Here is a 16,750-nt window from a genome sequence, read left to right on the forward strand (position 1 = left end):
CCCATTATCAGGCAGGATGTGGCCAAAAATAACATGTAATTAAATTCTGAGCTGATGGGTTCTTAAAGAGAACCCTAAGTTCAAATAACTAGAAAAAGTGTTTCTTTAGTATCTGTAACTACTGCTCAGGCAGCAAGGGATCTCTTTTTGTCAGAGATAGATGGTAATGGAGTCCCTTCCTTAAATATTTGTTAGAGTCTAAATTTACAACACTGTTTATCAGCTGGGAGAAAGCCTGCTCAGTAGTTTTAAATACCAACAAGGAAGGCATAAAGAAATGACAGCAATCTCAACTTAGGGATCTTAGCTCTGGCTCACGTATCTTAAGATCATGGCAAAAACTTACCTAGGGGGCTCAACCAATGAGGTTCTTTAAGGCAAATTATTTACAAATATATCATTAGTGTCTCACCTATAGTCACCCTAGCATCTCAAATAAATCATTACTATTCTTACCAGACCATCTGTGTGGCCATGTTTGGTTATAATGAAAAGATCCTGGTAAACAAAGGGGTTGGCAAACTATAGCCTGGGGCTAAATCCAGCCTTTCATCAGTTTTTATAAATCATGTTTCACTGGAATATGAACATATCCATTTATTTCTGTATCATCTTTAGCTGCTTTTGAATTACAATGGCAGAGTTAAGTGGTTTCAACACAGATTATATGGACTACAAAGCCATATTTGCTGATCACTGCTGTAGAGGATGCTAGGTAGCCTCTGAAAAGGTTATATCACCATCTGGAATTTATGCTCATTATTAATTCTTACTATCAGGCAAGAAATTATTACCAATAATTTAATCACAAAACCTTAGATATATGTCTAGTACTTTGCATCTTATAATGTACCTCTTTTATATATCTTATATCTATGATCCTTATAACAATCCTGAGAGTTAGATATTGTTACCATTTTACAGATGAGAAAACAGACTGCTTAAGTTAAGTGGTAGAGTCTGTACTTGAACCCATGCCTTTTGACGGATGTCGAAGGATCTTTCTTCTACCTACTAGATGCCTACTTATAGCACCTTTCCCCTCTGGCCAAGAGATCTGTTCTGGTAAGAAATGTTAAAGAACTGACCAATCAAAGAAACATTTCAGAGGGCAGCATTTAGGCAGTTAATTGCAAGAGCACTCTGAAACCCTTTTGGTGGCCAGACTCAATCCAACGAAACACCCTGCATTCCAAGACGGATTGAAATATCTCTGGCCACAATTCACAAACAGACTGCTTTCTTTTCATAGATTAAAAAAAAAAAATCTAAATGGCAATTAGAGGATTACAAAAGAACTGTAAGTGCTCAACACCATGGTCATTAGGGAAGTGCAAATTAAAACTACCGTGAGATACCACTTCACACTAAAATGGCTACAATAAGACAGACAATATCTAACAAGTGTTGGCAAGGGCTCGAAAAAACTGGAACTCTCATACATTGCTGGTGGGAATGTAAAATGATGCAGCTACTTTGGAAAACAGATTGGCAATTGCTCAAAATGTTAAACACAGAGTTACTATATGACCTAGTAATTCCATCCTGGTATATATCCAAGAGAAGTGAAGACATGTTCACATAAAAACCTGAACACTAACATTGTAAGTGTACTAAGTGCCACTGAGTTGTTCACTTTCAAATGGATAATTTTATTTTAAAAAAATCAAAAAAGGGAACAATCTGTAAGCTAACATTCATAGCAACATTATTCACAATAGCCAAAAAGCAGAAAAAACCCAATGTCCAACTGGTGAATGGATAAATAAACTATGGTATATCTACAAAACAGAATATTATTTGGCAGTAAAAAGAATCAAGTGGGGCGCCTGGGTGGCTTAGTTGGTTAAGCATCCAACTCTTGATTTCGGCTCAGGTCACAATCTCAGGGTCGTGAGACTGAGCCCTGCATTGGGCTCTGTGCTCAGCGTGCAGTCTGCTTGTCCCTCTTCCTCTGCTCCTCTCCTCTGCGCATGTGCGCTCTCTCTACCCCTAAAATAAATAAATTTTAAAAATCTAAAAAAAAAAAAGGCATTAAGTAGTGATACATGCTACAACACAGAGGAACCCTGAAAACCTGCTAAGTGAAAGAAGCCAGACACAGAAGGCCACATACTGTATGATTCTGTTTATATAAAATGTGTAAAAAAGTCAAATCTATAGAGACAGAAAGCAGATTGGTGGTTGCCAGGAAGTATGGGGAGTACCTTGAAGTGGGCATGAGGTATATTTTTAGGGTGATGAAAATGTACAAATAGTGGTGATAGTTACACAACTCTGTAAATACACTAAAAGTCATTGATTTGTACACTTAAAATGGGTTACTTTTACGGTATATAAGTTATACCTCAATAAAGCTGTTAAAAACAAAAAGAATGAAAAGAGCTCCTTAGCCAGTCAAATATCCAGAATTACAGGCCTACAACCTCGTACTTTTAAGGTGGTTAATGACATTGTACACAATTTTTCATGAACAAAGATAAAACAAAGGGAATTTAAAATTAATTGGAAAGAAATATAAATTGGACGATATGTCACTGCTGATTGGAAGTTCTGAATGGTACTGGTTATAACCACAGAGTCTGTCTTTGCCTTTTCATGACCCTCAACTGATGGGGACTGAAAATTCTAGCAGCTGGGAGAAGCTAAAGTGAATCAACAGGGAGCACTGGGCATTTAAAGGACCCTGAAAAGTGGACCATCAGGAAAGCCATAGTCCAAGTCTACATTCTTCAGGCCACGGTCATGTCATCACCATATGCTGCACACCCGAGTATTTATGGCCTGAATCACACACGGAGCCAGTCTTATCTCAGGCAACCATGTTGTCTGTAGCAACATAAGATAAAACCGTGTCAACGATAGGAGCGTGTGCTTTAAATGTAGGTTTCCATGTATTGGATATAATCACACTGGGTCAAAGAAATTTCATATCATTTATCTGTTAATGCAGCATTTGTTTATTTTATGGTACAGAAAAGACAGGAATCAACTTCTTTGCATCTGATCCTAGGCAGATGGTGAGGCTAAAAGCTTAAGTGTTTAAAGCGGTAATGCTTAATACTTATGTTACTTTCCTATCTAACAGAAGGATAATGATCTCAGAGTTTGTAGAAGTAGCAGAGACTTTTTGGTCCACTTGAAGTTGGAATGAGACACCTGGCCTGTTATTTTAGTCTCACTCTGCTCCCACTAAGTAAGGTCACTGGGTAGAGTCATTTTTGGTACAGCGATTTGTTAGATAAGACAATTATGATTCAAATAAAGGACTTGTCACCATGAGTTCCACTTCTGTATGTCTGTCGATCAGGCTTCCCCCGGCTGTGCACTTATATACTGGGAAGAATTTGCTAGGCTTTCGGAGCTGCCCTTAATGCCATCCTTCTCTCTGAAGAGAACTCTTTTATCTTCAACGGTATCCCCTGGGGGGTGGGGGGGGTGGGAAGTCCGACACAGAGAACTATTTAAGATACTTGTATTTCTCCATCCTGAGGCAGGAAAAGCACTCTGAAGAGACTGCAGGAACTGGAGGTAGCAATGCAATAAGCAATGCAATAGCAAACTGTGGGCTAGAAAAACCAGGAGAACAAATTTCTTTCCCGACTTTTGTGCTTTATCCCACAACTGTTACTTAGACTCTAAATTCCTTGAGATTAGGGACTTTATCTTTTTCTGTTTTGTATCCCTAGTACAATGCCTACGTAAGTGCTGAATAAACAGATGAACGCATACAGGCACAGACAAAGTATGTTCTGTCCTCCAGCATTATGTGTCCATCCCAGCTTGTGAATGCTGAGAGAGGGAAGCTGATGCCATAGAGTTCTTAGAAGTTTTGAAACTACTGAGAGAAAAACCAGGATTACAGTTTGAATGGAGAATGGGGGAAGTAGCTCAAAGAAAGGTTAATGTTGGTTCCAGATAAATAGTTGGAAAATCGTAGCACTAGGAATATTAAAATCTTCAAAAAACAATTATAAGAAAATTGAAAGAGTAACTGCTCTCAGTGATTTTTTTTTTTTAGACATTGTGAAAGTCTGCAACTAATTGCTACAGCGTGCCTGTCTTCAGGAGAGTAGTCATACATGGAGCACACATATATGTGTGTATATGCTTCTTACCTAAACGATTATCCATGTACATTTCCTGAAAAGTCTAGCAATCAGCTAAGCTGGGAGATGACAAATGTGGTTCTCTTTTCCAAAAGCCTAGAGAGGGACAGGCCATGTTTTGTAACAAAAAGCAGGGACTACACTGAAATGAGAGTAGCTTCATACACAGTGTTAAGGAAAGCCTGCTGGAGATAGAAAGAAAAAAGCCTTCAACTTTTCTTAATTACCTTAAAAATGTGTGCTTTGAGGATGTGATGTCCCAGTTCAATAGTCTGCTGTCGGTTTAGTTTTCCCTCCTGGCGGGAAAACCAGAAAGCAAGTAATGTGTGACCACTCCTGCAAAGAAAAAGAGACTCATTTTAGAATTGTAATGCCCCCGTTCTGCATTGGGTGGGGGACTGTCCAGGTCCAGCCATACCTCCAGCAAAACTCTCTCTCATTCAACCAATTTCTTAAGAGTAGGGTACCTGCTGCTGGGCAAATAATGGGTTTTGAAAGGTCCCTAGCTTTTACCAGTCCTTCACCCAGATCCCATGTGTGAATATCACAAAATGTCATTTCTAGTTGGCTTACACCCATCCCACACACAGATGGCATTAAAAGATTCATTTTTATTTTGTCTCTGTGAACTCTCCTCTTATTTTACCCATGCTTTAAATGTCAGTGCTCCTCAGGATCTCCTTTTTGGTCCTAGTCTGTCCTTGCTCCATTAGCTCATCCATCCTGACAGCCTTCACCACCACTGTGTCTTCTTCTTGATCTAGACTTCCGAGACTTATACCATATACATCCAGCTGTTTGTTGGCTTTCTCCACCTGGAGGTCCCGCAGTATGTCAAGCTCAACAAATCCCCGGACGGATTAACCACCTCTTCCCCAAGTGAAGTCTTCTTTGATCCCCTCCACCCTCCCCGCAGCTGAGAAACAGGGAGTATTTTCTTTTTGGTACAAGCATTATAGATTGTATATCTCTCTTGTACAGTATGTAGCACACTATTTCATGCTCTCTTCTCTACTTGACTGTAGGTTTCCCGACGGCATCCACTCCCCTTTCTCCTTGAAAATGGATCCCTGATCTCTTAAGAAAGAGAAAACTCTCTTTTCTGCCTCTGCATGTTGTCTTATCAGCCCATGATACTCAGAACTGCCATGGCTCTCTCACAATCATGTGGTCATCTGGTCTGAAGACAAAGCTAACAGAAGGGCTAAACTAAGAGAAATGGAGAAAAATAGAGCCTAAGCCCTACTGTATGGCATCAGAAGCTGCCTGAAGTTTGGACTTGTTATATGAAGTAATACATTTATACTTTTACTTTATACATTATTGCATACTTTATACATTTATAAAATACATGTATACTCCATTTCGGTTGGAATATTCTAGTTCTTCTAGCTCAAAGCATCCTAATGATGTATATTCTTTTTTTCAAAAAGATTTCCTTTATTTATGTGAAGGGGGGTCGGGGTAGGAGCAGAAGGAGAGGGAGAGAGAGAATCTCAAGCAGACTCCATGTTGAGTGCGGAGCCTGAAGCAGGGCTCAATCTCACGACCCCAAGATCAGACCTGAGCCAAAACCAAGAGTCTGATGCCCAACCGAATGCGCCACCCAGGTGCCCCTGATATATTCCTTTAAGTGTGAATGTATGCATGCATGTATATATGTGTGTATGTATATAACATGTGTGTGTATTTCTATTTACATTATGACAGAAATTCTGAGTTATTTATCTTCCCTGGAGTGCCTAACACAGTGTATTGTATATAAAAATTCTCAGTAACATTTTTTGGAAGCAAGATAAAGCTGGGTATTAAAGAAAGGGTGCTAGACCCTTTGGGACATGCCTTCTTACCACATTTGCTCTAGCCTGTAGAACTGCAGACACTTAGGACTATCTCTCTACTGCCCACCAGGTTGGTGCTCAGTAGAGTTCTTTATGCCACTGGTAACAAAACTCTTCTATTCCTTTCACTTGGAGTATCACAGAAGAGGAAATGAAACCATTGTCAAAAAGAAGAAAAAAAAATAGGAAGTAAGTTTTCATTGATAATACTTCCCTAAAAAGAGGCCCAAATATCTACTGGATGATTTTCTCTCACTGGCTACTCTGCCAGGTTTAACCAAATTTGGAGATACCTCACACCAAATTCTGAAAAAACAAATACATTTTAAATTTATTTATTTTATTTTTTTCAAGGTTCAGTAAAGACTCTGAAGACTAGAGGATGGGACGACTTACCCAGGAATCATTATAAAGAGATTTCACTCCAAAAAGACTTTAAAAGGAAATTCTACCATGTTCTAACCTTGAGCTTCAAGAATTTCTGAATTCTAGTGGATACTATACCAACTTATTTCACTGGATAAAATTAATCATAATGGAAAGGAAGTTATTTAATTGAAAGAATGTCTGAGAGAAGTGTAGCTTGCATGGAATCATCAGTATCATCCGAAGGTATGAGCCCAGATCGTTTTATGTTCACAAAATCTGGAAATTTCTACTGAACTTTTATTTATCCTTTGAAAGCCCAATTTAGTTGGCAGGCTATTTTAACAGAGCATATTAGAAGATGACATGCAACATTTATGAAGTGTCCTGTCTCAAGTTCTCAAAGTCCTATCCAGTTATTAACACTGAAATTACTGTAGCCTCCCTGGTGTAAGAACTGTTACTTTAAGTGACTCATCCATAGACTCAGTTACATAATACGTTAACCCCTAAATATAGGCCTCTGACCTACTACCTACGCTTCAGGCCATGCTCATCAGGGTTAAGATAAAAAACTCACATCTGACAAGGAAATGAATTAGACACAGAACTGACGTTGCCCTAGTGCTTTCATTTTACTACCATAACTAAGAAATCCTGGTAAAATGTTTGTATTTCTTTAGTACGCATTCCAGCTAGCTAGAGAGGATAGTGCTTGCGTTTACTGTTGTTGATCTGGCACTAAGGAGAAACAGCAAGCAACATGAATCAAGGCAAAGATGAAGGTGACAACTGCAGTTCATTTCCTTTTGGACACAAGCATATCACAGTATTCATGAAAGAATGGTTCTTATCAGTTCAATGGACTTGGGAGTTTATGGTGTTCAGGACACGAAGGAAAACAGCAATTTATATTATATGCTGGCATTTCTATCAGTCCCTTACTGTTCTGATGAGAAATGGCGCCACCAGCTAACCTACCGTCTGAATGTGTTACACTACACTTGTCTGTGTTTGTTTCTATTTTCTAATTATTTGCTCACTTCCAAACCTTACTCCTTTTCACTCCTAGCCTCGCAATTCTGAGATTACAAGCAGCCTCTTAATTGGTTGTCTTTTAGCCTTTGAGCTTTTTCTTTTTTCCCTCCAGCATTAGGCCTTATTGACTATCTCCCCTGGAACTCTCTTCTCTTGACATCTGTGACACCACCCTGGTACTTTTTCTCCCATTTCCTTCAGTGATGTAACTTCTCTGCTTTATTTCCCATTTCCTCTTATTTCCTAGGTCTCCTGGCTTCAGCTCTCACCACAGTGACATCTCTAGCACAGACATATTGTTTTGCTTCTCTAATTGCCTGCTGGATCTCTCCTTCCTTCAAACGATCATTCAAATGACCTGTCATAATGACACTACTTGAAGCTGAAGGTCTCCCTCAAAACCAAATCCATGTAGGATTTCCTTATTTTTTAATATATTGCCAGTCACTCAGGCATAAAATCTAGCAGTTGTATTTCTACTCTCTTTATACTTTCTCTCTTGGATAATTGCAAGAGCCTCCTTCTCTCCACTCCCTGCTCCCTGGCCCATGCCAATAATCCACAGCGCAGAAACATGACAAAAAGTCTGCTCGAAATTCTTCAGTGACTTTATACTTCCTCCCATACATAATCTAAACTCCTTAGCATGGTATTCAAAGGCTCTCCATAATTTGTCCCTTGCCTGTTTGTCTTTACCTTTTTACCTTGTGCTTCCAATTTCAGACGGAGTAAATTATTCTAGGTTTTCAAATATGCTTTCCCTCTGCTTGTAATTCTCTTCCCCTTTTAGTTCATCAGGGCAAACTATTTCTATTCTTGAAGTCTCAGTTCATACCGTCTCCTCTGTGAAGTCCTCCCTGGTCGCACCAGATAGACTCAGGGGCTCTTTCCCTTAGATTCTTGTACTTGGTACACACCCCCATCACACCTACTGCAGCACACTACCTGTCTGCATGTCAGTCTTCCCACAAGACTCTATGGAGGCTGGAAGCCATGTTTTTCACACATGTACTCCTAGGCAACAGGAACACGTATTTGTAGAATGACTGAATTAATAATACCGTAAAATTGCACACTACCTTATGGTTTTAAAAATACTTTAACACTTTTTTAGATTCTCACAAACACCTGTACTATAGACACAGGACTAAATATTACTCCTAATATTATGGTGGAAGACGGAGACTTGGCAAGACTGAAGGACAGCTCCCAGCTCACATGGCTGGGATCAAAAAGAGCTGGGATGAGAACCCAGGGTTTTCTGAAACCAAGTTCTGTTAACACACTGACGAGATTTGCAACTTGGTTTTCATTTCTGTGAGAAATGGGCATATTTATGTGAAAAAGTCAACCAATATAAAGAGCAGTGTATTCATCTGTATGGTATAAACCCCAAATTCTTAACATAATTAAAATCAGCAGTTAATTTTGACATTTTTTGATTGGCATTTTGGGAGAGACTAGTTAAGAAACAGAGGGAACCCTCATCAGTGTGACATGAGTTTAAGCATGACTGAACACAACTGTGTCTTCCCTCTATAATTAAAGATAGTGGTAATCAAAGTCAACTTTGGTGTGGGTTCATATGTCGTGATAAAGACCAAATGGGGGGGCAGTGGTGAAAGCAGAATTATTTTCACATAGTTTATATACAATGAGATCACCTTGTGATTCAAAGTTACATAGCAAACTTCCCTGTCTGCATTCACAGTGCTGCCTCTTCATCTCTGAAACAAAATCAAAATAGACCTATGTTCAAATCCTAGTTCTGTCACTTAGAAGCTTTGTAACCTTGGAAAAGCTACTTAACCTCTCTGTAAGACAGGAATAGTGATAACGACCTCTCAGGACTGTGGTGACAATTAAGTGAGCTATATTAAGTGAGATGTATTCTTTATTTCTTTTATATTCTCTGTAAGAACTAGCATAGTGCTATACTTAAGGAATGAATATTAACCACATGACTTTATACATATTAGAAGATAACTGTGTGCTCAAACAGAACTTTAATCTTTAAATGCGATACCTTATCCTTAACCGCAATCCCTACCCCTCCCACACCTTAACCCCACTACCTTCACAACCAAAAGAGAAATCCACACATCAGGAAACCGTTATTGGGTATGGGTGACATTCACTGTTAATCAATGCAGGAAAACTTGGTAGCGTAATTTCAGGCAGAGAGGGGAGAGGAAGACAGAGTTAACCGGTCCCTAAGAAATAAAGTAAAAGTTAAGCTAACAGGAGGAATATAAATTTCTCATGTAGACCAGAGGTTTTTCAAGAGGATATTAAACTTTATATTCAAGATGGATTTGCTTTTAGGTATTTTAGGGGAGAACCAATCATAGGTCAGAGTTGAAGAACCCTCCCCCAGCACTGTCTCCTCTCCCCTGTCCTCCTGGATGTATATGTTCTGACAAAAGGCAGAAAAGGTAGTATCCAGAATAGCAGAGGGTCGATCCTACCTCTATTCTCCTTTGCAGGCATCAGCAGCCCCTTGATATAGATTATTGGAGACAAGTGATGCTCACCCTTGGACACCGACAGATTACAAGGCAGCGAGGAGCTACTCTTACATGATAACCCTGTTTCCCTATACCTCAAGACTTCAGAGCTATTGAGTCTTTTAGAGAAAAAAACCCCTTTATAAAGCAAGAATCACCCTCCCTTCCCTCCGCCCATTTAACAGTTTGAAAACTGAAGAAGAGTTGTTTTACACAAAATATATAATGGCACTGTGATTGTTTTTCTAATAGATTTTCGCTTAACACCCCAGGGAGACAGCTAGACTTAAAAGTTTCTATTTGTAGTAGCGAAACATGCTAACAAATGTTTAACTTAAATATTTCCAGCATGGATGTTTTCTCCATTGTTCTAGTCACAGTCACTGATGTGTAGTCACAAAGATTTCATTAGCTTATGTTGCAAGTTGATATACAACCCGTTAGTGTTTCAGAGAAACACCACTCAGGTGTTTTGCTATTCTTCTGTGCAGTGCTCAGATGTGCTAAAGTGGTATAGTTACAGCCTGCCGCCAAGGTGTTGCTTACAATCTAAAGCCAGCTAATCTATTCTGTAATTCGGGCAGAAATAAGGTGTGTTGCTGCTGTGGAATGTCTTTATAGTACAGAGGCAGATGTGGGAGACCTAGTGAGATCAGAATTATGGGGCAGAGAGCTGCCTACAAAAGATCTGTGCTCCCTTCCACAGCCAACCCTTGGTGGTGGGAGGTGGCTACTTTGCCAGGAACCTTGCATTCACTTATTCAAGTGGGGTCGTGGACGGAGTTCTGGCTAATGGAATATAGGCAGAAATTATATTCATCACTTCAGACCTGGCCCAGAAAAATTTTCTCCCTTGACTTCCTTTCTCTTGTTTCTTCTAATATTTCCCTTGCAAATTACTATTTATCATTTTCCCTGAGTGTTTAAATGTAACTATTCTGTTTTCACGCTTCTAAACTTCCTGCTTTATACTCTTAACTTGGGTGATCTTTAGTCCTACAACTTCTGCTGTCACTTGTTTGCTGATGACTTCCAAATTCATAACCCTGTGCTTTCACTTTTCTCTTTCCCTATTTTCCAGTCACATTTCTAAATATACTTGTGCACCTTCCTTGGAGGTAATTCACTAACAACATGTCCAAAACAGGACTCACCTTCTCCCATTAATCCTATTATTCTTCCTCCAGCCTTTGCTCATGCTAGAAGCTCTCCTCCATCAGAATGCTCTACATTGGTCAGTAGCTTCACTCCCCTCCAAAAATATTTGAGCTAAGTTTTAGAGTCATTTTTGAGCCGTCCACCCTCACTGACTACACACAAAAAAAGACCAAGTGCTTTTGAGTATCTCCAAAATGTATCTCTCACATATACCTTGCTCTCTATTCTCACATTGTAGGTGTTGGCATTTTTCACCTACACAAATGCTATAAACTTCCTAACTAGTATCCCTAACTGCACTCTCTCCTCTTCTTCAACCCACCTTCCACACACCACTCGTCAGAACTATTTTTCACATCAGAGTTACTCGATCATTGTCTCCAAGTTATAGAGACTCTCTGTTATCTATAGAATAAACTGTGAAGTCTTAAACATGGCAGTCAAGACTTTCTTCCTAGTGACACTTCCATTCGTTCTTTCTGACCATGTGTCTTATCCTCTAACCACATCTTCTCACAATTCCGCAAAGGCATTTCCTATCTTCACACCTGCTTTTGCTCCTGCCGTGACCTTTTCTTGCCTGCCTACAGTGCTCTCCCACTCCAGCGCCGCTTCATGGAATCAACTCATCCTTCAAGGCGCAAGTGAAATGTCACCTCTTCTGCAAAGTATTTCCTTCTTTGTCTAGGTTCCTAGGGTACTCTGTACTATGGCACTATTTTTGGTTGCTTCCCTTTAGGAGGTAATGGCTTTAGTGTCAGGAGGTGTCTCACTCGTCTAAGTTTCTCTGGTGGACAGCACAGTCGTTGGTGTAGAGTAGAAGTTCAATAAATATTTCATGAATGAATCCATGCTAAGCAGATGGGCTCAAGGAAGAGCAACACAAGGACTGCAGATCGGCTTTCTAATTCACTAACCCACTTTGGCCTTGAATTTGCAGGCATCTCTGTTGCCACTGTGGGCTGTGAAATGAGTATAACTAGAACTCAATAAGAGACTGACATTCCTGATCTTTTCCACCTCTCATCTTAAAAATCCTGCCTGCTCCATACTTTGGTGGTTGCTGCCTTACAGTCTGCTTGTTGCTATCAATTCTCAGCAAATGACACCCACACATCTTTGCAAAAATTTCTTCCATCTTTAGTTTATCAGTCAGTAACTGCTTTGGCATGTTCTCGTCATGGTTTTCTCATGGCACCTGGATACAAAACACATTGCTAGTCAGCTTGTCCTACTGTTTCATATCCAATGTGGAAGTGAAATAAAAGAGCCTGATGAAAGTCAACCCTAAGTCGCAGACTGTAAAAGTAAAGTGTGCCCAAGATCTGCTTTTGTAGAAATGGGTGGAGCAACATTCCTTCTTTTTAAACATGAAATCTGGATAGAGATTTCCTGCTTTCTTCCACTTGGCTCCACAGTTTCCTATAGCCCTTCTGTTCCATTAATGCATCACTGGCCTGAGGAAAATGGACACTTGTCCTCTGATAATAAAGTCTTGGGGCAGTTGGCAGGGATTCATGAAGCAGAAGAGCTATGACTACACTGAATTGTGACAATTTAAAACAAAAACAGCAGGCACTGAAGATTTATCACTTCTCTCTTCCTCCCCCATGCTGCTCAGCTCATTGTTTATACCTCTAGCATAGCACTCTGCCTTGATGTATAGCTAGTTATAAATGTGTCTGTTAAAACCACTAACCTGTAAGTCCTGGTAGACAGATCTATCTAACTTATATTTGTATCCTCTGCAGTGCTTAACACAGTCGTGAAAATATTACTTAATAACTGTTCATTGAATCTTTGCTGAAATGCATGTCTTCACTTATTCCTTACACATGGTGACAGAGTGAACAAAAGACACTGTTGAACTGTCAGGAGAGTTTCTTAAATATTTTCAGTTGCAAGCTTAAAATTAGTACCACTTATCATTCCTTTGTTTCCTTAATTCATTATTTAAAAAAATATTTACTGAGTGCTGACTGTGTGCCAGGTACTGTATTAATCACTAGCAAGCCCAAGGTGAGCATGATAGAAAAGGCTCCTGTCCTCATGAGCTCACTCACATTCTGGAGGGGAAAACGGACAATATAAACAAGTATTCACATATAACAAATTAATAATAGAGTGTGACAACTGTTAGGAAGTGTATAGGTTGCTATGATAAAACAAGGAGGGACTTACTTATATAAGGTGACAAGTGGAAGTCTCTCTGAGGAAATGGCATTTTAAGCTGAGATCTGAAGGAGGAGTGAGAGATCTTGCCATGTGATGAGCCAGAGAAAATGAGCTCCAGACGGTGGGAATTGTTAAGTGCAAAGGCCCAGAGGTGGGAGAGAGTTTAGTAAGTTCTGGGAATTTGCAATCAGTTATGACCAGAATATCATGAATAAGAGGGAGAATGAATGAGCTCAATTTAAAAAGGTAGGCAGAAGATATCTTTGTTATAGAGGGCTTTGAAGTACCCATTAAAGAATTTTCAAGAGGAAGTTATATGGTTGAATTTGTGCTTTAAAAAAAATGACTTTGGCTGCTAGTGGAGAATGGATAAAGGGGAGGCTCTCCCTAGTTAGGAGGCTAAAGCAGTTCACGTGAGAACCTAGGGTGTGGTCTGTAGAGGTGGAAATAAGTCCGTGAATACTTACGAATAAAACTGGAATGATCAAACCAACTGGATATGCTGATGGCTGAGTGAATACATGTGAGTACATGTCTCACGGCTGTGGGTTCTTACGGTTGGGAGGATGGAAGGCTATTGGTGCTGATTTTACCAATGTGGAGCTCTAGCTGCTTTTGAGAAAGTCTCTAGAGACAGCTGAGTAAGTTGCTGTACTCACAACAAAGAAAACGTGCTGTCATGTCCCCCTAAGCTGGCGGTAACTACTTCTGATTGCTGTGCCATTAACTGTGGTTTGACAAACTAGGAAAGCCTGTGGGATTCCTATCTTTTCATTCGGCCAGTGTTGCTTCAGAGACTCATTAATAGGACAAATTAGCCTCTATTTCCTATGCTACTTTCAGTACCAAAACTTTTCCTTAATCACCTGCTCTACTTCCCATTTTAGATTTTTAGGTAAGTTTTTTTAACCAGCATTTGCTATTCAGGGCATACCCACTTAAAAAAAAAAAGATATATATATACACACACACACATGCATACATATATATACACACATATGTATATACATATATCTATATATAACTTTATTTTCTTTTAAAGATTTTATTTATTTATTTGATAGAGACATAGCGAGAGAGGGAGAAGCAGGCTTCCCGCGGAGCAGGGAGCCCAATGCGGGGCTCGATCCTAGGACCCTGGGATCATGACCTGAGCCAAAGGCAGACACTTAACGACTGAGCCACCCAGGCACCCAGATATTTATATATAACTTTAAACATATAAAGCAATATTACTTTCTTGTAGCAAAATCAAATGTAGGACAGTACAAGTCCGTTTTGTTTTCTTTAGTTGACTCTTCTGCATGCCTTCCAAATCATAAAAGAATGCTCTCTCTCCATCTTATCATAACTATTTCTTTGTATATTTATTAACTTAGCAAACTTCACATGAGTTTTTATGACAGTAAGAACAATTACTAGCTTTTTCCAAACTTAATTTTGGATTTTGAAAAGGAAAAAAAAAGTGTTATTGTTGAAGGTATAAGAGTCTTAAAGGTGGGAACAGTATGCCTATTTGACTAATAGATGTGGGCTCCATGATTTATATGGAGAGAGAACAAATTTGTAAAGTTGAAGGACATTCATGCAGTTGGCAAAATGGACATATTCCAAGATATACATTAGATTTCATCTAATTTCTCCCTGCTAAATTAAATCACAAAACCATGACCTTAGGTCACCAGAGTAATACTTCAGATGTGAGTCCCACATTTATTCTTGATGCCAACAGGGAGTCAGAAACTGGATTAGATAATAAGGGAAAAAATTTATTGGCAAATTAGACAAATCTCTAATAATATGACATATCAATGAAATCTCTCCTTGGAAAGTACACATGCAAATTGTAAATTCAGAAGACTAATTTCCCCTCAGTGATAGAAAGGAATTAGAAGTGTAGCAGATGCAGACCCAGCACAGAGATTAGAGAGTTAATATTTCCAGGCAGGTAAGATCATCTACTAATAGTCAAGTGCCAGTAAAGGATGTACATTGCCTTTTTCCTTGAAGTAACTCTTCCAAACCTCCTAAGGGCTGATGTGGTTCCAGACCCTTTTTTCCTTCCCATGATCCATCACTTTGCTGAATTCTTTCCTAATGCTTTTGGAAAGCAGAACCTATTCCCAATTTAAGGGTTTGTTACGGGAGCCTGCAATGGCTATCAGTAGTAACCTAGAGTTTGTGCTTCAGCGAGGGCAAGGTTAAATGTCATCCTGCCTGGAGGCTCATGTTTGGATTAAAACAGTATTAAAGAGGGCACATTCTGCATGGAGCACTGGGTGTTATACGCAAACAATGAATCAGGGAACACTACATCAAATACTAATGATGTAACGTATGGTGATTAACATAATAAAAAAAATCCTTGTGATTTAAAAAAAAAAAACAATCAGAATCACCTTAACTCTGCAACTCACCATTCTGTGGTTATTTCAGACCCATGTATTCTATAAGAAGGCAGGCTGTGCAGGTCCTCTGCACAAAGTAGTTTTCCCTTTTAGGGGGAATGCCTTCTTTTTGCCTTAGGAAAACTGCTTATTCTCTGACAGTCTGCTTTGTGGCATGGATTTTGGAGCATCAGGTCTCCAATGTGTAACTCACGGACTAATATGACCAAAATAACTAGGACAAATCTCAACAGACCATGTATTATAAGATGTCAACTCTAGTCACAGAGTCAAGCAAATACTCAACTACCCTAACAGGATTTGTGTAGCTCTTCCCTCCCCTTTTTCACCTGCCATAAAGTTTGCTTCTCTTAGTTTGAGGAAATCAGGTCAACCCAAATCAGGCTCCCAAATCAGAATTTCATTAGGTCGTAGCAGTTCAGTACTCAACAAAGTTCACAAGCCTCATGTGTTTTATTCAAACACTTAAAAATAAGGCAACTGAGTCTTCTGATCTTTATATAAAGATCTTACATATATATTCCTATATATATGTATATACATAAAATTTGATCTGTGATCTGTTCCTATGGAAGGGGAGGCTAGATACCATGAACACAAAGATAGTGAAGAAAGGAAACAAAAAAAGTGTGGGGGTTCATGCAGGGCTAGCCTAACGCTCCGCAGAAATTTTAAGTTGCACAGGGCCAGCAGCCCCCAGCTGTTTATTCTCCCAGCCTCAGATTTCAACTATCAAAGTCATCAATAGGTTAGATAACAAAGACCGATGACTTGTTTTCTCAAACGCCTTACTTGAAATGCACAAGTCGCTTCAGATGTGTTTTCTATCTCCCTCTTATTAGCATAATAGCAGAGATTAGTTTATAAGATTAGTGAGTTAATCTGGTATCTCAGTGCCCGAGGGAATAAAATATAAAATGGATTAATTTCAGAGTATGACAGGATATGACAGTGATGAATAGTGGGAAATGGAAAGCAGGATAAGGTGGTGAGGTCTAACGTTTGTCAGGGCTTCAAGAGGCGTATTTTCATCCAGAATGCAAATCCAAAGTTTTAGAAGTTCTGATGTGATAAAAAATTTTTCAGTGATGCTCTGCTCACAGTTTGATACACCCACACACACCCATACTGTTACCAAGCTGAGAAAA

At 39.3% G+C, this 16,750-nt stretch overlaps 1 protein-coding gene across 1 annotated transcript in view; it reads right to left on the bottom strand.

Annotated features, from left to right (window-relative positions):
- TANC2 (tetratricopeptide repeat, ankyrin repeat and coiled-coil containing 2) overlaps positions 1–16,750 on the bottom strand; it is a 347,897-nt gene that overhangs the window by 34,756 nt on the left and 296,391 nt on the right. The window contains exon 14 of the mRNA XM_028087521.2: positions 4,337–4,445. Within this exon, the coding sequence (XP_027943322.1) occupies positions 4,337–4,445 (109 nt within the window). The remainder of the gene's footprint in view (positions 1–4,336; positions 4,446–16,750) is intronic.

The sequence above is a fragment of the Eumetopias jubatus genome, unplaced genomic scaffold, assembly GCF_037043125.1.
Source record: "Eumetopias jubatus isolate StellerSeaLion01/CBP00866 unplaced genomic scaffold, mEumJub1_p1.0 scaffold_10, whole genome shotgun sequence".
In the NCBI taxonomy this organism is placed as follows: Eukaryota; Metazoa; Chordata; class Mammalia; order Carnivora; family Otariidae; genus Eumetopias; species Eumetopias jubatus.